Source organism: Triticum dicoccoides, chromosome 3B, assembly GCF_002162155.2.
Source record: "Triticum dicoccoides isolate Atlit2015 ecotype Zavitan chromosome 3B, WEW_v2.0, whole genome shotgun sequence".
NCBI classification, from domain to species: domain Eukaryota; kingdom Viridiplantae; phylum Streptophyta; class Magnoliopsida; order Poales; family Poaceae; genus Triticum; species Triticum dicoccoides.
In genome coordinates, this window is record NC_041385.1 from 259,466,913 (window position 1) to 259,488,112 (window position 21,200).

At 44.8% G+C, this 21,200-nt stretch overlaps 1 protein-coding gene across 3 annotated transcripts; it reads right to left on the reverse strand.

Moving 5' to 3' along the window:
* Positions 1-2,416: 2,416 nt before the first annotated feature.
* LOC119275823 (probable peptide/nitrate transporter At3g43790) lies at positions 2,417-13,763 on the reverse strand. 3 transcript variants are annotated; one of them, XM_037556744.1, is made up of 17 exons: positions 13,427-13,763; positions 10,461-10,501; positions 10,060-10,120; positions 9,811-9,913; positions 9,605-9,707; positions 8,595-8,648; positions 8,425-8,487; positions 6,175-6,224; positions 5,986-6,061; positions 5,242-5,430; positions 5,038-5,125; positions 4,470-4,555; positions 4,297-4,404; positions 3,915-3,959; positions 3,715-3,803; positions 3,264-3,307; positions 2,417-2,917 (listed from the first exon to the last, which is right to left on the reverse strand). In XM_037556744.1, the coding sequence occupies exons 1-17, from the start codon at positions 13,596-13,598 to the stop codon at positions 2,817-2,819; spliced, it is 1,473 nt and encodes a 490-aa protein (XP_037412641.1). In that variant the 5' UTR covers positions 13,599-13,763; the 3' UTR covers positions 2,417-2,816. The 3 variants fall into 3 exon arrangements, with proteins under 3 accessions (XP_037412641.1, XP_037412643.1, XP_037412642.1); XM_037556746.1 differs by lacking the exon at positions 10,461-10,501 and having other exon boundaries at positions 13,427-13,537; XM_037556745.1 differs by lacking the exons at positions 10,060-10,120; positions 13,427-13,763 and having other exon boundaries at positions 10,461-10,479.
* Positions 13,764-21,200: the final 7,437 nt, after the last annotated feature.

The following is a 21,200-nucleotide window of genomic DNA, read 5'->3' on the forward strand; positions in this document are numbered from 1 at the left end:
GGCCACAGAGCCAGCGCCACCAGCAGCCGCCGCGGCCTCCCATGGATCAGCCCCAGATCCGCCTGATCCGGGGGCCTCAGATCCAGAGCCCGCCACGGCCGACCCCGCCGCCCTAGCGCGCTCGCCGCCCTGGAGCCGCTCGGGCCCCGCCGCCCAAGCCTCGCGCTCGCGGGCCGCTTGCAACCGAGCCGCCTGCTCGGCCTCAAGCTTTGAGCGGAGGGACGCCTCGAGCTCCAGGCCGTACGCCCCATCACCAGCATCCTCCCGCCGCCGCTTCAAGCCCGACACTGCCTCGCTCGAAGAACCACGGGAGCGATCCATGGCAACCACCGCCGTGAAAGGAAGGGAGAGAGGTAGGACGGGAGGAGATCTGCGGTAGGTGGGGATGCGAAAACGGAAACGGCGTAGGTCAGAGTGAGATGCAGGAAACCCTAGAAATGGGGGGCCGAACCCTTTCGGGCCCATAAGTACCCGGAGCGAGCCAGGCTGGGAGGGGGGAAAGACAGGCCGGCCGAAGCAGAGGAAGGCACATTAGACGCGCAAGGCCCAGGGCCCAGAATGGAGGGGGGAATCAGAAAAAAGACGACAGCGAAGGCGGCCCAACCTGAACAGAAGGCCCAGACAGGCCAACCTGAAACGGAACGGGAGGCCCACAAGCCTTACTCGCAGGAAACGGATCTAGGGTTAGAGGCGGAGGAGAGGCTCCCGCCGGCGCCGCCAGCGGCGGCGACACCACCGAGACCGCCATCGACAAGGCCGTTGGAGAGCAGGATGAGCGAGCAGGGCCACCCGCCCGAGAGGAGAGAGCATCAAAACCCGCACAGCCCGGCGAGGAGAGCGGCCCCGAGCGCTTCCGTCGCCGACCGCGCTCACCTGGAGCCAGCCCGAACCATCCCCCTCGACAGCGATCACCGGACGGCCACGACCGCCCGGGGCAAATTTCCGAACCTTACCAGCCACCGGTGACTCCACCGCCCACGAAGCCACCGGAGGAGGAACCAAAGGGAGGGGGGAGAGTCGACCTCCAGATCGGAATCCCCATCCGCCTCCTCCGACGACAGGGCCCAAAACCGGTTCCTAGCGCCAGATCCTGATGCGCGCGAGCTGAGAGGAGGACCAGGGAACGAGAGAGCCGAAGCGGCGAGGGAGAGAGACGGGGGCGACAAAGGAAGGGGAGCAAGGGCGGCCGGGGCAGGAGGCCGGAGCGAAGGCGGGGAGAGGGAGGAAGGGGAGGGAGGAGAGAAGGAAGGGGGAGAAGCCATCTTTCTTTTCAAGTTGCATCTTTTTCCTGTTTATTTAAGAGTAAACACTAAGAAATGACTTCTAGCCTTGCCTAAAGGAGCCATTACCTCATGAAACTTGTGTTGCAGCATGTTTATGACAAAGTTTTTCCCACATGCTAAGATTATGCAATTGCACTCTTAATATTATAGGTTTTAAGCAGGAAGATCGTGAGCCACTAGTGCTTGCTTGGGATAGGATGAAAGAGGCAATAAGAATTGTCCGAATCATGGGATGGAAGAATGATTGATTCTTCATTGGATTTTTATCATTTATGCCACCAGTTATGTCCCACTACTCAGTTTTGCCACTAGATGTTACACTGCTAAAAAATGCAACCGTTTTGTGAGATGCTTGCTCAAAAATGCCATTAGATATCTCAAAAATATCATCATTCCATTAGGCGTTTGCTCAAAAATGCCATTGGACATCGTCATGGTCAGGTCAAACTCATTGACCATGTTAAACGATGAAAATACCCCTATACCCACATGGCCACATGTCAGTTCTCTCTATCTCACAATGATAAGTGTGGACCCCACTTGTCAGGAGTAAGCAAACGAATAATTTTAGAGAAAAATAAGAACGATGTTAGGATCAAGTGGGACCCACACTTTGTTGTAGTGAGATAGAGGGAGGGCTGACATGTTGTTCTATAGGTATTTTGGTCATTATAACATGGCAAAAGAGATTTGAGCTCACAGTAATGGTGTCCAATGGCAGTTTTAAGCATGCTAACGAAGTGATGGCATTTTTGAGCAGTTGAAATTCTTAGTGGCAAAACTGAGTAGTGATACACAACCAATGACATAAATGATAAAAACCCATATAATGTTCGTATCCCCATGTCCAGAAGTATGCTAGACACTGCTGCAGGAGAAACCATCATGGGAAGACCGATCAAGGAAACAAAAAGGTTGCTCCATGAGATGCAATAAAACCATGCTATTATGAGCTATGAGGTTAACATTTACCTTGATGCAAGAAAACCATGCCATTAGGAGCTATGAGGTTAAGACTTACCTCTTCTTTCCCTTTGAAAGGTCTACTACGAAGAAGATGAACTCCATCTCTGAAGAGAAGAATGAAGCACTAACCGCCAAAAAATCGATGAACTGATTGGCATGATCAAAGGTAAAGAAGAGGTAAATGTTATCCTCATAGCTCATAATAATTACAACCTCAATTTGAGGAACCAAAATTATGCTTCAAATAATTATCCTAAACCACCATAACCAACCAACCAAGGAGCATCAAATAATTATAGGGCAAGCACAGGTAATAGACCTTCAGTTGAAGAGACCCTCGACGCTTTTATGACCGCTCAAACCGAGTAGAGCAAAACCTTTACCAATATCTTAAAGTCTCATGATAACCTACTTGGTCAACTGACCACGAAAATTGTTGGTAACTAATGAAGTGTAGGCACTTCAAGAAAGAACCCGTAATATGGAAGATCGTGCCGCTAAAATAGCGAAGAGCCAAACTGTTAGATCTTGGTCCTTGTCCAGGTCCTAATGTATGGTGTCACTACATTAATGATTCGACGTGCCATTTCTAGCGTAGAACGGTCTGAAGGTGAGCATAAGACCGATAACCGTGAACACATTCAGCATAAAGAACACCAAGTGGTCGCCTGCAAAGGATAATTCACAGCAGGTATCCATGTCAAACGCAAGCTTAATCTTACCAGAAAATCATAACTTTTTTTTTTGCGGGGACAGAAAATCATAACTTAACCAAACCTAAATGTCTAGAGTCGAGCAAATGAAGAGATTGCGTTCACAACCATTATACCTTTCACTATGTACCATACTACCATTGATTCGACACTACCAAACTACAGTTTCCCTTTAAACAGAAATGTTAAACATTTACTTCTGTATTTTAATCCTTCGATTTAGAGGATTTCAAGATTTGCATATGACAGGGTGATAGAAAATTTTGTACATGCAGTTAAAACAAAGTCAAGTATAAAATACCTGGAAGAAATGGAGCTATTTGACGCCTCTGAGCCCATGAGAATCTACAAGGAAAAATGCAATTTACATGATAAGGTGGAGAGCATTTTTTGTCCTGAAAATACAGGGGGAAAACAGTCGACTGCATACAAATGTGACACCAAGGTGTATACAAACATACGATGATGAGCTATGCTATTGACAATGTTGTCGAGAAGGAAGAACTTGAGAGTAGAAAATAACCAAAAAAACTAACTTCTGTTCAATTTTCCATTGTCAACAAACTGACTCGCAGGAAAAAATACAACTATTTGGGGAACTGAGATAGGTGCTGTTTGCAATAGAAAATATTGGATGAATGCAGAGCAGCTCAAAAGCCGACTCTGGAACTAATCTGGATAACACTGTCAAGTGCTATATTTCGCTTATGTGGTCGCAATAGTATGTAATGAGCTGGAGCATGGATACTTACATAACTCCTGCAACAGCTGGAGCGATAGTTTTAAAGATGGACATTAGTGTCACAGAAAGGCCATTGGCTGAGGCTCTTAGGTCCTGACTCTGTTATGTGTATCCCAAGGTTAGAAAACAAAATGATATTACCAGTTTTCGTAGGAATGGATGGAAGATAGCTATTCATTTGACCCATTGTTAGGAATCTCGTGAACTTACCACAGCATCATTCATTAAAATGTTGAACACAGTCATGGTAGTTACCTGAAATGGTTTTGAGAGCACGAGTAAACTTTTGTACTAGCAATTAATAGTGGCTCCCTTGAGTTGAAATATGTAAGGCTATAAGAGGCACATTCTTAGTGAGCAGTGCAATAAGCAGATTCACAATTGAAGTGTTTGTCAAGATATGATAACTAGCAGCCTGTTGGAATTTGTATTGCTGCTATTCTCTACTAACAAAGAAAGAGTATCGGGAAGCAATACTTGCAGTTATGCTTAGCCAACACTAAGACAAATAGACAAGACTTGAAATATACTTAGTAGAATGCTCAAACTTAAAGATTTGTTTCACACAGAAATTTAAGATCGTTGCACTCACTGAGAAAGAGTTCTTCAGAAAAGACGCACAATTTAGTGCCAACTGAAGAATGGACCCTGATAATGCAGGCATGAATGGATAGCTCGAAAGAAGTGGTATTGTCAATAGCTGCACAATAAGTTTAACCATTAAAATATAACTAAGCTGATCGAACAAGCAATAAATAGTCTTACCGCAATTGCACGGACTAATGTGATGGGGTCTACAGAGTTTGCAACCAATGGATAGATCAAAATTTGATATATTAGGAGTAAGAGACCTGACAAAAAGTACAGTCAGTACACTAAACTTTGCACGTGAAACACAGCAGAGCACAACAACTGAGAAATGACATGCTGAGTTACTAGTGAGTTCCCGTCATCACATATTTGCATATAAATTACTGCTCTAGCATAACTTCTTCAAATTGAGCATATATTTCACTCATGTCAATCTAGATAAAGCTGCATATCTGTGCCACAGACACGACATGTGTTTTATTTATAGGCAAGTTTAGATATATCAAATGTGCCTCATTGATGTGTGAATAGTCATATCACAAGCTTTCCTTGGATCCCTATCTCAGAGTCGCCGGTTTCCCTTAATTAACCGTGCCATGTATGGTTTTTGGGTCCGGTTCCCCTTACTAACTGGACCAACTCTCTCCTTAATGCAATGCGGGAGCTCCCCGCCCTCTGACAAGGTTCCGTCAAAAAAAAGGGACTCACGATGTTCAAAAATAAAAATGTCAGTGAATACTACCTGAGATTGAAAGGACCCTACCCACATCTTGAGAAGAAAAGCTTAGTCCACCGTATTTTCTGTCACTGACAGCCCAAAGCGAAAATACCTGCAATTTACGTCTTCCAGAATGAAATCCAATAATAATAATGGCAATGTAAGTAAAACTATGAGATGCTAAAAAACAACGGAAATATATCTCAGCAACAAAACAGCACATGCTACCTCTGCATAAGCCATGTCCTGGAGAGAGAAAATGCAGTATACAGTGATAGTGGACATCAGTGGCCAGTTTGTGAATAAACTGAGACAGCCACTACCACTTTGTTCAGCATTTAAATCAGAACAAGGTTCTTCAACAGCTTCAGTCGAACTATTTAACATTGTGTCTTCAGTGTGTTTATGCAAAGTTTCCTGCAACATTGCAGACATGTTAAGTACAGGTGAGTTCATGTGCTACGTGTTATGTGGGGCTCCATGTAGAGGCTATATAATGATTTCGGTGTCAAAAAGGATTTCCTTTCACTAATGTTATCAAACTGTTGGTATTGTTTTGCATCTTCAGAAACTTGTAGAAGCATCAATGATCTACTTTCAGATCCTACAAAACTGACTAGTTGCTCTAGCTGTGTTTCAGGTCAAGATGCACAATACATATTGCTACATAGAACAGATGTGCTATCACTACCGTAGTATAATATCACAGTTTATCAGCACGTTTTCTACAATGGAAGATTTACTCTCCATCATGACAAACAAATGTTCGTCAGAACATAAGATTACAGCCACCATTAAAATCCAGTATGATTCCTCAAAAAAGAAAAACTAGTACTATCATTTACGACCTACAGGGAGCATGCAGCTCCAGTAAATATTAATTGAGAAAGATGTTTATTTTTATCCCAACATGATGTTTGCTTCAATACAAATGAAACATTAATTGTATGCATCTAGGAACAACAAACTCACCGGAAGCCAGAAGCAAGCAATTACAGCGGCAATGGCAAGGAGTGATATACAAAGACAAGGGAGAAAGTACGGAAACCTAAAACAATGCATGTTTAAACTGAATTAGCATCTGAGAAGAAAGCGATATCAAAAGGACGCATAAAGCAAAGAAACAAAATATATAAGAAGGATTCACAAGTAAATGCTTGCCTTCCAAATATGGAGTTGACAGAGAATATGCCTGGATATTTATCTGCAGGCTGCAGTTCACAAGCAAAATTAGCTTACAAGGCTTCTAACCATTTTTAATCATGATTGTATGTCGACATAAGAAATTCGAATCAATCAAAATAACTACTTTTAGTGCATGCTTGCACATAGCGTAGCAATACAATGAAAAATATAATCAACCTTTAGCAGAATTTGTATAAATGGGGGAATACTTTGCCATATGTTGGTTATCATGGGTGAACCACTGATGGATATCAGAGTGAACCCAACTCTGTACATAGCAGGTAAATGAATTATATGAGGATAGTTAGAGCCTTGGCTCAGTGGTTGGGTATGCGGTTGTGCAGCCCAACGACCCGAGTTCAATTCCCGGAATTGACAGGTGATGCACAGGGGTTTTTCCCCGTTTATTGAGGATCAAGCTTGGTGTATGGTGCAACCACTCATCAAGAAATATCTTGATACTCATTTAAAAAATTATGAGGACCATGTTTATCTTGGTACTCATACTAAAATGGCCGTATGCATCCTAAGTTGGTGCAGAGGCCGGGAAGTGAAAATCTCCCCATTTTAAATTGGTTAGACAAGGAATTGGTCTGCCTAGTGGCTACTGGTTCGGACTCCCGACTCCAACTCCCGACCCCGACTCCTCCTCCCGACCCCGTGCGGCCGCCGCCGGGCCGCACCGGGCGGCCACATCCCGATCTCCCCTCGACTCCCCGTGCACCCCCTCCCTCCGCTGCCGCCGGCAACGTCGCTGGGCGAAGGCCCCGTGGCGCGGCGGCGGCGGCCTGATTTGGATCTCTCTCCCGACGAGGATGGCGGGCAGCGGCGGCCGGGGCGTGACGGGGGGTTTGACTGCAGCCGGCGGGAGTAGTACGAGATGGCGACAGCGGCGGCCGGGGCGCGTCCCGAGCTGCCGTTACGTCCTCAAACTGCTGCATCTCATCGGATTCGGCGACGGCTCGCTGAAGCACTCCGGGTCTGCATCGCATCACGAGGATTATGGCGGTGGTGGTCATCTCCTACGTCGGAGGTGGTCGACCAGAGACTGGATGACCGGATCTCGAGATCTGTAATCTAGTCCCGGCTGCGAGTCGGGGAAACATAGTTGCCGGTGAAAACCGAGCCGATGGCGGACGATGGCGGCGTTTTGCGCCGTTACCTTGATGAAGGCATCGTTCTGTAACTACTGTCGACCCACTCGTGCTGCTCCGGGGGAAACCCTATGATCTGGTTTTCCAGATCGGACGATGGCGGCACTGCGGTGTCGTTTCTCTCTTGGGAGCATTGTTTGTGGAGCAGCGCTGGAAGTCAGAGGCAGGAGGTGGAGCGGCTTCGTCTTGCCCGGAGGTTCGGTAGAGATGTCAAGTCATGCCTGACCGACAGGTGCTACGCTTTGTCATGCCTGGTCGGCAGGTGCTACGCACGATAGATCTTCCAAGGACTTCAAGCTGTGTCGACTGGTGGTACTTGGCAGCATGGCGCTGAGGTGTATCAGTGGCGACCGCGACGTGCTCAGTTGTTTGCGCGCAGGGAGGAGGTGCCGTTGGGCGCCGTGGTGGCGTCGACGATAGCTAGACCGAGCAAGATTGATGCATCAGTACAGTTCTGAAGATGGAGCGGTGGCAGTTGGCGGCGGCGGCCTCTGAGAGCACGCCGGACCAGTGTGTGCCCCAGACCCGGCAAGTGGCTAGGTTGGGGTCTCAGGTCTTAGATGTTAGGCTTGGCTGCGATGTCTGTTTGGTATTAGGCCCATGCTATCTGCGCCCCTTCATCAACTGGATAGGTGTAGCGACAGTCTGTTGCTTAGACGGTGGCTTTAGTCTTACTGTTGTATCACTTTGCAAGGTCTTGTGAGAATAATTAATAAAGTGGCCGTATGCATCGCCCAGATGCAGAGGCCGGGGGTCATCCTCCTTTTCTAAAAAATGAGGATAGTTAGAGAAGGGACAATCAGGAAATACTTGATAAGGTATATAATTTTTAAATTTGCATGTGAGTTCAAAAACCTCATGATCAGAAGTAATGGAACATCATAGATCAAACATACTTAGATGATAATATAATACGTACATAAGTAAGTATTCTGCAAATATTAAATGGACTGTATTGTGAGTTCAAAAATTTCATGATCAGAAGTAATGGAACATCATAGATCAAACATACTTAGATGATAATATAATACATAAGTAAGTATTCTGCAAATATATAAATGGACCGTATTACCTGTGCAAGATAACCACCAATGGCTGGTCCAACAATAAGACCTATGCCACGTGAGGAGGACATCTGATGGATTACCCAGCACATAGAAATATGTGAGTTTGTATCATGGTCCAATAAAGTTGGGACTGTGAGTAAAAGAAGAATTCGAAATAACAACTTGATCATCTTACGAGTGATAATGCCAAGTGACTGTGTTCTTTCCGACATACTTCTGAAGCATAAGCCTGAAGGCACAAATGAGTCGAACACAATGTAATCCAGTCATATATTTTACTTTTTTACCCTAATAATCATCACCATCTCACTCATGACTTCTAGCTTGTGAATTCATTTTGTTTTATTGGCGTCATAGTGGGCAGTTATACTATTTTGGATAATGCAAACATAGTGCACCATGCCAACACTAGCTGGTTGGCTGAAATTTATCTGGTGTGCAACCATCCCAGTTACAAAGACCTCGATTACTAATACAAAACAAACTTCATCCAAAACAAGCTAACAAGCTAACCACAGTGTGCATCACGAACAACTGAATCTGTGGAACTTCGTTCTCTTGTGGAAGAACACCACAAAATTAAGTCTACTGAAATAAGAGTAGGAACCGGTGTTATCTTAGCAGTTGGTCAAGAAAGTGTTGATATATGAATTCAAATTGAAAGTAAAGAGGCCAGAGTCTACCGGAACAGAGGCCAGCAGGTAATGTGAAGGTATGCAAGATAAGCATTCATGATAATCATGCTGATATGATGACGAGCCAGTTCCTATTACTAAGTTTGAGCTCTGCTCATGCTTAATTGATGTTATGTCCAAGAGACTTTCGGCACATGATGGATATTTAATTGCTGAACGAGTTTAAAATTATTGTTATGGGTTCTTCATAGCGGATTGGATTTCCGCTTTGACTTGAGCTGCATGGCCGCCACCTACGTACACCTGTTGTAAGCCGCACGGGATGTGTGTGTTGACGACTCCTTGTTAGTCTGGTGGTTGTAACACTCTCGATATAGGTGAGCACTGCCGCGCATCTGCGGTTTCCGCAAGGGTTTTCCACATAAAAATTCAGCATCTCGAGTTGATCTACTTTTTTTATGTGCCTGTTGAATTCTAACACAAAGCTACAAAAACACGATGGACGGTTCTAGTACCTGAGAGAAAAGCACTCCCATGCACATGTAAGTACCTTCATTGGTCCAAGCATACCAGACAACAGCCCAAGCAGACCTCTTGTGGTTAATGCCATCCAGTAACTAGAGCTGAGTCCAAAGAGTGTATTGAAGATAATTCTGAAATGGATGAGAAGAACTGCTTAAATTTTGGTGCGTCTGTCAAAATACACCAAAGAAAGACTCATATCTGAGAGCGCAGCTTGTTAAAGTATATCCTTACACTGAAAAAAGGGTAATTAGAAGAACTGGTTTCCTCCCATACTTATCAGCCACAACTCCCCATATTACAGAGGTGAGTGCTCTCCCAAGCATATATGAAGCACCTTCATTTGTAGAACAGATATTATAAGTTTACCATGATAGATAAAGCTGAAGCATACCCCTCATATAACAATATCCTTACAGAGCTCAGTTAAAGTGTTTCAGAAGATTGATACAAAAGAGAAACTACATTTAAAAGAAAACGTACCAACAAAACCAGCATAAAATCCAATATCTTCTTCTTCTTTAGCAATGTTCAGGTCTCTTATCTGCAAACGAATATGCAGTGTTGACAATCGATAGTAGATTTACAAAAAATAGTTGGCATTACCAATACTCATGTTGTTGAGTAGTGAAAGAAAAGAAAACAATAGAAAACAACAAAACTGTGAGAAGAGCAAAGCTTTATTTCCACCACATGTTATAATCTTATTTTTATTTTGAACCAAAAATGTCATAATCTGATGCAAAGCTTGTATCATTATCATGGTTCAAAATATATATAGAACATGGAAATTGTTGATCCTACTTATAAATCTTCTCCTGTTATGATGAAGAAATGTGCAGTCATATTGCACGTTCTAAAAAGATTGTGATCCTGTTGCTCACCATAAAATACAAGAAGGGAAACACGTACTGTATAGGCAACGCTGCAAAATGCAAATATGAGAATATCAAGTCCTGATCAATAATGAAGGGATGATTTGCTTAAGACATAATCAATAACATCTTAAATCAGTAATATCTTTAAATGGGCATGAGAGTAACAAAAGATTCCACCCAAGTCTCAAGTAAAAAAAATAGTAGATCAACCTGGTTGCCTTCTCTCTAGGTTTTGTTTAGTCAAAAGTTAGCCATTGTCATACAAGGCCCATTTGTTTACTTGGTCCTTCGGTGGCTAAGGGGGTGGACGCACATCCGAAGGCAGGGAAAACTCAACCCTATGTCGTACAAGGCCCATGACTCAAGTGGAGGTGGCAGGAGCACCTTATGACTCAACTTCTGTGACAAACTCGGGCTGTTTCGGCGATTTCTTGCACTCGGAATGAATTTGGAGGAGTGGATCCTACTGCTGGAAAGTCACTAGATAAGCTTTCAAAAAATAACAATATCGCCCAATTGGGAGTTCGAGTGAGAAAATTCTCAGTTGTGTCTGTCTCAGTAGTCAGAATCTGAGTCGAGGACATGGGGGGCTTGATTTCTAGCATCTCTCAGGCCAAAAGTGACGTGAGAGAACTTATTGTACAATACCTAATCATGTCCCTTTGCTTGACCATCATTTCTTGACCAAATGTGGAGAAAGTAGTCACAGTTGTGGTTGTATCCATGTATCCATGGTAGTGATGTCATCATGGGCTTGGTGACTCTCTAGGTCATGCATGGTCAGGTGGTGACGATGCGGCAGCATGGCATAGGTGCTCTCATCTGCATGCATGTCGATGGCGTACCCACGACTTCATCTGGATCGGTGGATTATGTGCAGTTCATGGCGTCGCCACCTCTGTTCTACTATGTTGAACTTCATCAGTTCGGACTTTTGGATGAACCGGGAGCATGAATTCAATATGATATCGGAGCGAAGAGGTCTCAAGTTCAAGACCCGACCAACGCGCTGTTAAATAAAAATAGTTGCGGCCTACATCGATCCCACGCATAAGCTCTGGAGGAGCCGACGTGAGGGTGGTTGTTCAATTTATTTTTTTGACTCGTGTGTTCAATTATATTGCATGTCCTTCTCCATCAGTTTGGACTTTTTAAAATAGTGATGACTTACATCGTTCCCACATCTAAGGCCTGAAGGAACCTAGACGTGAGGGGGGTGTTGAAATATATTGCCCGTCCTTCTCCATCAAATCAGACTTTTGGATGAACTGACTAGAGCATGAATTCAATAAGCTATGAGTGAAGATCATCCCATGAAGCGAAGGACTACCAATCGAGCCTGGTCTTTGATTTGGACCTGTGTTCGTGCATCGGCACTAGGAGTTTCGGTGGTGGCCTGCTTTTGTGACTAACTCTAGAGGATACCACGGAGTTTGTGCCATGTACTAGATGGCGTAACTCTTGGGCGATCCATCATCAAGATGGTGAATGAAACAATGATTCATATACTGGGATGAAACTCTATGATCTGGCCTTTGTTGGTCAGACCCAGCAACGACGGAATTGCGTCCTTGCCTGGTTGAAAGTGTTGTCTGTGTGCCATTGTTTTGCCTTTGGTTGGTTGGGCCCAGTATCCAGGATGGAAATCATTCTTCTAGCCAACTCAGGCTGGACGTGGCGACATCAGCATGGGCACATTCTCCCTTCTCGAAGGCGCTGCCGCAGAAGGAGGTGAATTCATGTGTGTGTCGTTTTATTTCTGTTCTCAGGGCTTGTTGAGCTGTGCCCTTAGCATTAACCCTTTTGGATCCTGTGTGTTTTAGACCTTTGTGTGTGTGTGTGTGTTTGAACCTCTGTGGATTGTTGGCTTGGGCATTTGCTTTATAATATAAAGCGGGGCGAAAGCCTTTTTCGGTAAGGAGGTGAATTCATCGTTGGTGTTCTTTCAGTCAATGGTTCTACCATTGTTGTTCGACTTTGGCCTCGTTGACTTGCATCAACTTTAATAATATCGTGGTTGTATGCTGCGGATGCAGAGGGCAGGACTAACAGGAGGTTTAACCATTTTCTCAAACAAAATCCAAAAACTGTTTTAAAATACTCCAAGAAACAAATGCAGAGAGACAGCTGGGAGAAAGAGTGCGTTATTAGTGTCCCGCGTGCAATTTTGGGCAGACTTTGATCGCGGAATCCGAAGCTTGTAGGTGAAATCCGAGAGGAATATACAAACATCCGGATAGCCAAGAAAAAGCATTGGGTAAGCACGGACTGACGAAGGCAAGTTTGATCGGAACTCAAGAGCAAGTGGAAGTGAACAGAGCGAGACCTGCATTCTTCAGGCAAACCTGCCCGCGTGCTTCAGCCAAAAAAAAGCTAAATAGAGGGAGAACGACGAGAGCAACAACTAACACGTTCGATATCAGAAGTTGAGAACTACGATTCACACTCTGGCTGGACAAATGAGCCACGGTGAACGCAAGAATTAAACAACATACTCCAGCTGATTAAAACGTTTCCAGCGAGCGAAAGGGGACAGAAAATAACGGTGTCAAAAATGATCTTTTTCCCCGGATCGTAGCATTAAGTATTTCTTGGCAAGCTATAAGATGGTCAGATTTGACATTTTAGTAACTCCCTTCGTCCCAAAGTTATTGTCTTAGATTTGTCTAGATACGAATAAAAAGCAACTAGATATATTCATATTTAGACAAATCTGAGACAAAAAATTTGGATGGAGGGACAAATATAAGAGCAAGATTAGATATCCAGCAGTAGTACTCCCTCCGTCCGGAAATACTTGTCGTAGAAATGCATAAAAATGGATGTTCTAGAACCAAAATACATCTAGATACATCCATTTTCCCGACAAGTATTTCCGGACGGAGTGAGTAGTTCTTAGACAAAACAGGAATCAGCCGAGGTAAAGAAAAACAAGGGACGTGAAGGAACGGGAAGGGGCGGCGATCACGCACAGGAGCAGATGGTGACGAGCCACATGCAGCAGAGCTCCGTGACGGGGAGCCCCTCCCTCTCCTCCTTCCTCCTGTCCACCCTGCACCCGGGGCAGTTGGGTCGGCACCGCGCCCTCTTCAGCAGCGGCTCGGCGGCCGCCCCGCCACCGCCGCCTCGGGCATCATCGCCCATCCCCTCGCCCGTCAGTCCGCCCGCCCGCCCCAGCTGGTACCAGACGGTGACTGCTACAAGAGAAAGGCCCAACCTGGAGGAGGCGAGGAATCTTGCTGCGCGGCTTGCTTTGCTTTGCTTGGTGCCTTTTGGTTTTTCCTGCGGACGGACGCGGGGCAACCGGCGCGGGTAAGGACGAACCGCCAATTTCCCTCCATTCGTATCCGCGGACTGAGGTTCAACCTTACCCGCATATATTTAGGCAACAATATAAACAAACAAGATGAAATTTGTTTAAATATGATGGGATTTTATTTAAGTTCGAATATAATTTACATAAATGGACGAAATTCGTACAAACACGACGAATTTTCATTACATTTCGAACATTTCAAAAAAAACTACCGCTGTCGTGTCCTTCATCCCCCGTCTCCATGAGCGCCTCCTCCATCCAACGTATCCTCCATCTGGGACCGCCTCCTCCATCTGTCGTCTTCTTCATCTGGAACTGCATCCATTCCGTTGTCTTCATGAGCATCGGCGATAAGCATCGTGAAGTGAAGGTGCGGTCTCCGGCGAGAAAGAGTAGAACACGATAGGCGGACCGACCCACATGGGACACAAGGCCGTGTCGTCTCTCGTGCCCTACTCATCCTTGGAGGAGTCCATGACCTGTCCGTCGCCGATGGACGTGAGGTCCACGATGAAAATGGTGGCGCCCGCGCTTTCATCGTCCCACCGGGCGTCGGATAGTTCGTCGGCGGTGCGTAGGAGGCACAGTAGGCGTTGTACCCCTCCGCGATCGCCTAGAGTTGTGCCTCCGTAGGGGCCGCTTCCTGGCGAATGGTGGCTTGAGTGTGCATGTTGGAAATATGCCTAGAGGCAATAATAAATTAGTTATTATTATATTTCCTTGTTCATGATAATCGTTTATTATCCATGCTATAATTGTATTGATAGGAAACTCAGATACATGTGTGGATACATAGACAACACCATGTCCCTAGTAAGCCTCTAGTTGACTAGCTCGTTGATCCATAGATGGTTACGGTTTCCTGACCATGGACATTGGATGTCATTGATAACGGGATCACATCATTAGGAGAATGATGTGATGGACAAGACCCAATCCTAAGCCTAGCACAAAGATCGTGTAGTTCGTATGCTAAAGCTTTTCTAATGTCAAGTATCTTTTCCTTAGACCATGAGATTGTGCAACTCCCGGATACCGGAGGAATGCTTTGGGTGTACCAAACGTCACAACGTAACTGGGTGGCTATAAAGGTGCATTACAGGTATCTCCGAAAGTGTCTGTTGGGTTGGCACGAATCGAGACTGGGATTTGTCACTCCGTGTAAGCGTTGAGGTATCTCTGGGCCCACTCGGTAGGACATCATCATAATATGCACAATGTGACCAAGGGGTTGATCACGTGATGATGTGTTACGGAACGAGTAAAGAGACTTGCCGGTAACGAGATTGAACAAGGTATCGGTATACCGACGATCGAATCTCGGGCAAGTAAAATACCGCTAGACAAAGGGAATTGTATACGGGATCGATTGAGTCCTTGACATCGTGGTTCATCCGATGAGATCATCGTGGAACATGTGGGAGCCAACATGGGTATCCAGATCCCGCTGTTGGTTATTGATCGGAGAACGTCTCGGTCATGTCTACATGTCTCCCAAACCCGTAGGGTCTACACACTTAAGGTTCGATGACGCTAGGGTTATAAAGGAAGTTTGTATGTGGTTACCGAATGTTGTTCGGAGTCCCGGATGAGATCCCGGACGTCACGAGGAGTTCCGGAATGGTCCGGAGGTAAAGATTTATATATGGGAAGTCCTGTTTTGGTCACCGGAAAAGTTTCGGGTTTTATCGGTAACGTACCGGGACCACCGAGAGGGTCCCGGGGGTCCACCAAGTGGGGCCACCGGCCCCGGAGGCTTGCATGGGCCTAGAGTGGAAAGGGACCAGCCCCAGAGCGGGATGGTGCGCCTCCCACCCTTGCCCAAGGCGCAGCTAGGAGAGGAGAGGGGAAACCCTAGGCGCAGATGGGCCTATAGGCCCACCCTAGGGCGCGCCCCCTCTCTCCCCCTCTTGGCCGCCCCCTCCAAGTCCCATCTAGGGCTGGCCGCACCCCTTGGGGTGGGAAACCCTAAAGGGGGCGCAGCCCCCCTTCCCCCTATATATACTTGAGGCATTAGAGCAGCCCAAAAACATGAGAACTTCTCCTCTTGGTGCAGCCCTACCTCTCTCCCTTCTCCTCATATCTCGCGGTGCTTGGCGAAGCCCTGCAGGACTACCACGCTCCTCCATCACCACCACGCCGTTGTGCTGCTGTTGGATGGAGTCTTCCTCAACCTCTCCCTCTCTCCTTGCTGGATCAAGGCGTGGGAGACGTCACCAGGCTGTACGTGTGTTGAACACGGAGGTGCCGTCCGTTCGGCACTTGGATCTCCGGTGATTTGGATCACGACGAGTACGACTCCTTCAACCCCGTTCTCTTGAATGCTTCCGCTTAACGATCTACAAGGGTATGTAGATGCACTCTCCTTCCCCTCGTTGCTGGTTTCTCCATAGATAGATCTTGGTGACACGTAGGAAAATTTTAAATTTCTGCTACGTTCCCCAATAGTGGCATCATGAGCTAGGTCTATTGCGTAGATTCTTTGCACAAGTAGAACACAAAGTAGTTGTGGGCGTTGATTTTGTTCAATATGCTTACCGTTACTAGTCCAATCTTGTTTCGACGGTATTTTGGGATGAAGCGGCCCGGACCGACCTTACACGTACTCTTACGTGAGACAGGTTCCACCGATTGACATGCACTTGGTGCATAAGGTGGCTAGCGGGTGCCAGTCTCTCCCACTTTAGTCGGAACGGATTCGATGAAAAGGGTCCTTATGAAGGGTAAATAGCAATTGGCATATCACGTTGTGGTTTTGCGTAGGTAAGAAACGTTCTTGCTAGAAACCCATAGCAGCCACGTAAAACACGCAAACAACAATTAGAGGACGTCTAACTTGTTTTTGCAGGGTATGCTTTGTGATGTGATATGGCCAAGAAGAATGTGATGAATGATATGTGATGTATGAGATTGATCATGTTCTTGTAATAGGATTCACGACTTGCATGTCGATGAGTATGACAACCGGCAGGAGCCATAGGAGTTGTCTTTATTTATTGTATGACCTGCGTGTCATTGAACAACGCCATGTAATTACTTTACTTTATTGCTAACCGGTAGCCATAGTAGTAGAAGTAATAGTTGGCGAGACAACTTCATGAAGACACGATGATGAAGATCATGATGATGGAGATCATGGTGTCATGCCGGTGACGATGATGATCATGGAGCCCCGAAGATGGAGATCAAAAGGAGCAAAATGATATTGGCCATATCATGTCACTATTTGATTGCATGTGATGTTTATCATGTTTATGCATCTTGTTTACTTAGGACGACGGTAGTAAATAAGATTATCCCTTACAAAAATTTCAAGAAGTGTTCTCCCCTAACTGTGCACCGTTGCTACAGTTCGTCGCTTCTAAGCACCACGTGATGATCGGGTGTGATGGATTCTTACGTTCACATACAACGGGTATAAGACAGTTTTACACAGCGAAAACACTTAGGGTTAACTTGACGAGCCTAGCATGTGCAGACATGGCCTCGGAACATGGAGACCGAAAGGTCGAGCATGAGTCGTATGGTAGATACGATCAACATGAAGATGTTCACCGATGATGACTAGTCCGTCTCACGTGATGATCGGACACGACCTAGTTGAATCGGATCATGTGATCACTTAGATGACCAGAGGGATGTCTATCTAAGTGGGAGTTCATAAGATGAACTTAATTATCCTGAACATAGTCAAAAGATCTTTGCAAATTATGTCGTAGGCTCGCGCTTTAGTTCCACTGTTTAGATATGTTCCTAGAAAAATATAGTTGAAAGTTGATAGTAGCAATTATGCGGACAGTAGAAAGCTTATGTCCTTAATGCACTGCTTAGTGTGCTGAACCCCAAACGTCGTTTGTGGATGTTGCGAACATCGGACATACACGTTTTGATAACTACGTGATAGTTCAGTTAAACGGTTTAGAGTTGAGGCACTAAAGACGTTTTTGAAACGTCGCGGAACATATGAGATGTTTCGAGGGCTAAAATTGGGATTTCAGGCTCGTGCCCACGTCAAGAGGTATAAGACCTCCGACGATTTTCTTAACCTGCAAACTAAGGGATAAAAGCTCAATCGTTGAGCTTGTGCTCAGATTGTCTGAGTGCAACAATCACTTGAATCGAGTGGGAGTTGATCTTCCAGATGAGATAGTGATGTTTCTCCAAAGTCATTACCACCAAGCTGCTAGAGCTTTGTGATGAACTATAACAAATCAGGGATAGATATGATGATCCTTGAGATATTCGTGATGTTTGACACCGCGAAAGTAGAAATCAAGAAGGAGCATCAATTGTTGATGGTTGGTGAAACCACTAGTTTCAAGAAGGGCAAGGGCAAGAAGGGATACTTCATGAAACGGCAAATCAGCTGCTGCTCTAGTGAAGAAACCCAAGGTTGAACCCAAACCCGAGGCTAAGTGCTTCTGTAATAAGGGGAACAACCACTGGAGCGGAATTAACCTAGATACTTGGTAGATGAGAAGGCTGGCAAGGTCGATAGAAGTATATTGGATATACATTATGTTAATGTGTACTTTACTAGTACTCCTAGTAGCACCAGGGTATTAGATACCGGTTCGGTTGCTAAGTGTTAGTAACTCGAAATAAAAGCTACGGAATAAACGGAGACTAGCTAAAGGTGAGCTGACGTTATGTGTTGGAAGTGTTTCCAAGGTTGATGTGATCAAGCATCGCACACTCCCTCTACCATCGAGATTTGGTGTTTGCGTTGAGCATAGACATGATTGGATTATGTCTATCGCAATACGGTTATTCATTTAAGGAGAATAATGGTTACTCTATTTATTTGAATAATACCTTCAATGGTCTTGCACCTAAAGGAATGGTTTATTGAATCTCGATCGTAGTGATACACATTTTCATGCCAAAAAGATATAAGATAGTAATGATAGTACCACTTACTTGTGGCACTGCCATGTAAGTCATATTGGTGTAAAACGCATGAAGAAGCTCCATGTTGATGGATCTTTGGACTCACTCGTTTTTGAAAAGTTTGAGACATGCGAACCATGTCTGTTGGTGTATACGCATGAAGAAACTCCATGCAGATGGATCGTTTGGACTCACTTGATTTTGAATCACTTGAGATATGCAAATCATACCACATGGGCAAGATGACTGAAAAGCCTCGTTTTCAGTAAGATGGAACAAGATAGCAACTTGTTGGAAGTAACACATTTTGATGTGTGCAGTCCAATGAGTGCTGAGGCATGCAGTGAATATCGTTATGTTCTTACTTCACAGATGATTCGAGTAGATGTTGAGAATATTTACTTGATGAAACACAAGTCTGAATTATTGAATGGTTCAAGTAATTTCAGAGTGAAGTAGAAGATCATTGTGACAAGAGGATAAAATATCTATGATATGATCATAGAGATGAATATCTGAGTTACGAGTTTTGGCACACAATTAAGACATTGTGGAAATTGTTTCGCAATTAATACCGCCTGGAACACCATAGTGTGATGGTGTGTCCGAACATCATAGTTGCACCCTATTGGATATGGTGCATACCATGATGTCTCTTATCGAATTACCACTATCGTTTATGGGTTAGGCATTAGAGACAACCGCACTCACTTTAATAGGGTACCACGTAATTCCGTTGAGACGACACCGTATGAATTATGGTTTAGAGAAACCTAAGTTGTCGTTTCTTAAAGGTTTGGGGCTGCGACGCTTATGTGAAAAAGGTTTCAGGTTGATAAGCTCGAACCCAAAACGGATAAAATGCATCTTCATAGGACACCCAAAACAGTTGGGTATACCTCCTAATTCAGATCCGAAAGCAATAGGGATTGTTTCTTCAATCGGGTCCTTTCTCGAGGAAAAGTTTGTCTCGAAGAGTTGAGTGGGAGGATGGTGGAGACTTGATATGGTTATTGAACCATCACTTCAACTAGTGTGTAGCGGGGCACAGGAAGTTGTTCCTATGGCACCTACACCAATTGAAGTAGAAGCTTATGATAGTGATCATGAAACTTCGAATCAAGTCACTACCGTACCTCGTAGGGTGACAAGGATGTGTACTGCTTCAGAGTGGTACAGTAATCCTGTCTTGAAGGTCATGTTGCTAGACAACAATGAACCTACGAGCTATGGAGAAGCGATGGTGGGCCCAAATTCCAACAAATGGTTAAAAGCCATGAAATCCGAGATAGGATCCATGTATCAGAACAAAGCATGGACTTTGGTGGACTTGCCCGATGATCGGCAAGCCATTGAGATAAATGGATCTTTTAAGAAGAAGACGGACGTGGATGGTAATGTCACCATTTATGAAGCTCGACTTGTGGCGAAGAGTTTTTCACAAGTTCAAGGAGTTGACTACGATGAGATTTTCTCATCCGTAGCGATGCTTAAGTCCGTCGGAATCATGTTAGCATAAGCTGCATTTATGAAATCTGGCAGATGGATGTCAAAACGAGTTTCCTTACCAACTTTCGTAAGGAAAGGTTGTATGTGATACAATTAGAAAGGTTTTGTCGATCCTAAGGATGCTAAAAGGTATGCAAAGCTCCAGCAATCCTTCTAAGGACTGGAGTAAGCATCTCGGAGTTGGAATGTACGCTTTGATAAGATGATCAAAGATTTTGGGTCTATACAAAGTTTATGAGAAACTTGTATTTCCAAAGAAGTGAGTGGAAGCACTATGGAATTTCTGATGAGTTGTTGACATATTGTTGATCAGAAATGATGTAGAATTTCTAGAAAGCATATAGGGTTGTTTGAAAAGTGTTTTTCAAGGGAAGACCTGGATTAAGCTACTTGAACATTGAGCATCAAGATCTATGAGGATGGATCAAAACGCTTAATGGTACTTTCAAATGAGCATATACCTTGACATGATCTTGAAGGTGTTCAAGATGGATCAGTCAAAGAAGGAGTTCTTGCCTGAGTTGTAAGGTACGAAGTTAAGACTTAAAGCTCGACCTCGGCAGAAAAGAGAGAAAGGACGAAGGTCGTCCCCTATGCTTTAGACGTAGGCTCTACAGTATGCTATGCTAAGTACCGCACCTGATGTGTGCCTTGCCACATGTCTGGCAAGAGAGTACAAAGGTGATCAAGGAGTGGATCATCAGATAGCGGTCAAAGTTATCCTTAGAGGAATAAGGATATGTTTCTCGATTATGGAGGTGATAAAGAGTTCGGCGTAAAGGGTTACGTTGATGCAAGATTTAACACCTATCTGAATGACTCTGAGTAGCAAACCAGATACGTATAGTGGAGCAACCATTTGGAATAGCTCCAAGTGGAGCGTGGAAGCAGCATTTACAATATGACCTAGAGATTTGCAAAGTACATACGGATCTGAATGTTACAGATCCGTTGACTAAAACCTCTCTCACAAGCAGAACATGATCAAACCCCAGAACTCATTGAGTCTTAATCATATGATGATGTGAACT

What these genes read in the sequence shown, in the direction of transcription:
- LOC119275823 (XM_037556744.1), bottom strand. Translation starts at nt 13,598, where the DNA reads ATGGGCGATGATGCCCGAGGCGGCGGTGGCGGGGCGGCCGCCGAGCCG. An exon ending in ATTTTATGCTGGTTTTGTTG is followed by an intron (nt 9,914 to 10,059) that starts GTACGTTTTCTT and finishes CTACAAATGAAG; the next exon opens with GTGCTTCATATATGCTTGGG. An exon ending in AGGACATGGCTTATGCAGAG is followed by an intron (nt 5,126 to 5,241) that starts GTAGCATGTGCT and finishes CGTAAATTGCAG; the next exon opens with GTATTTTCGCTTTGGGCTGT.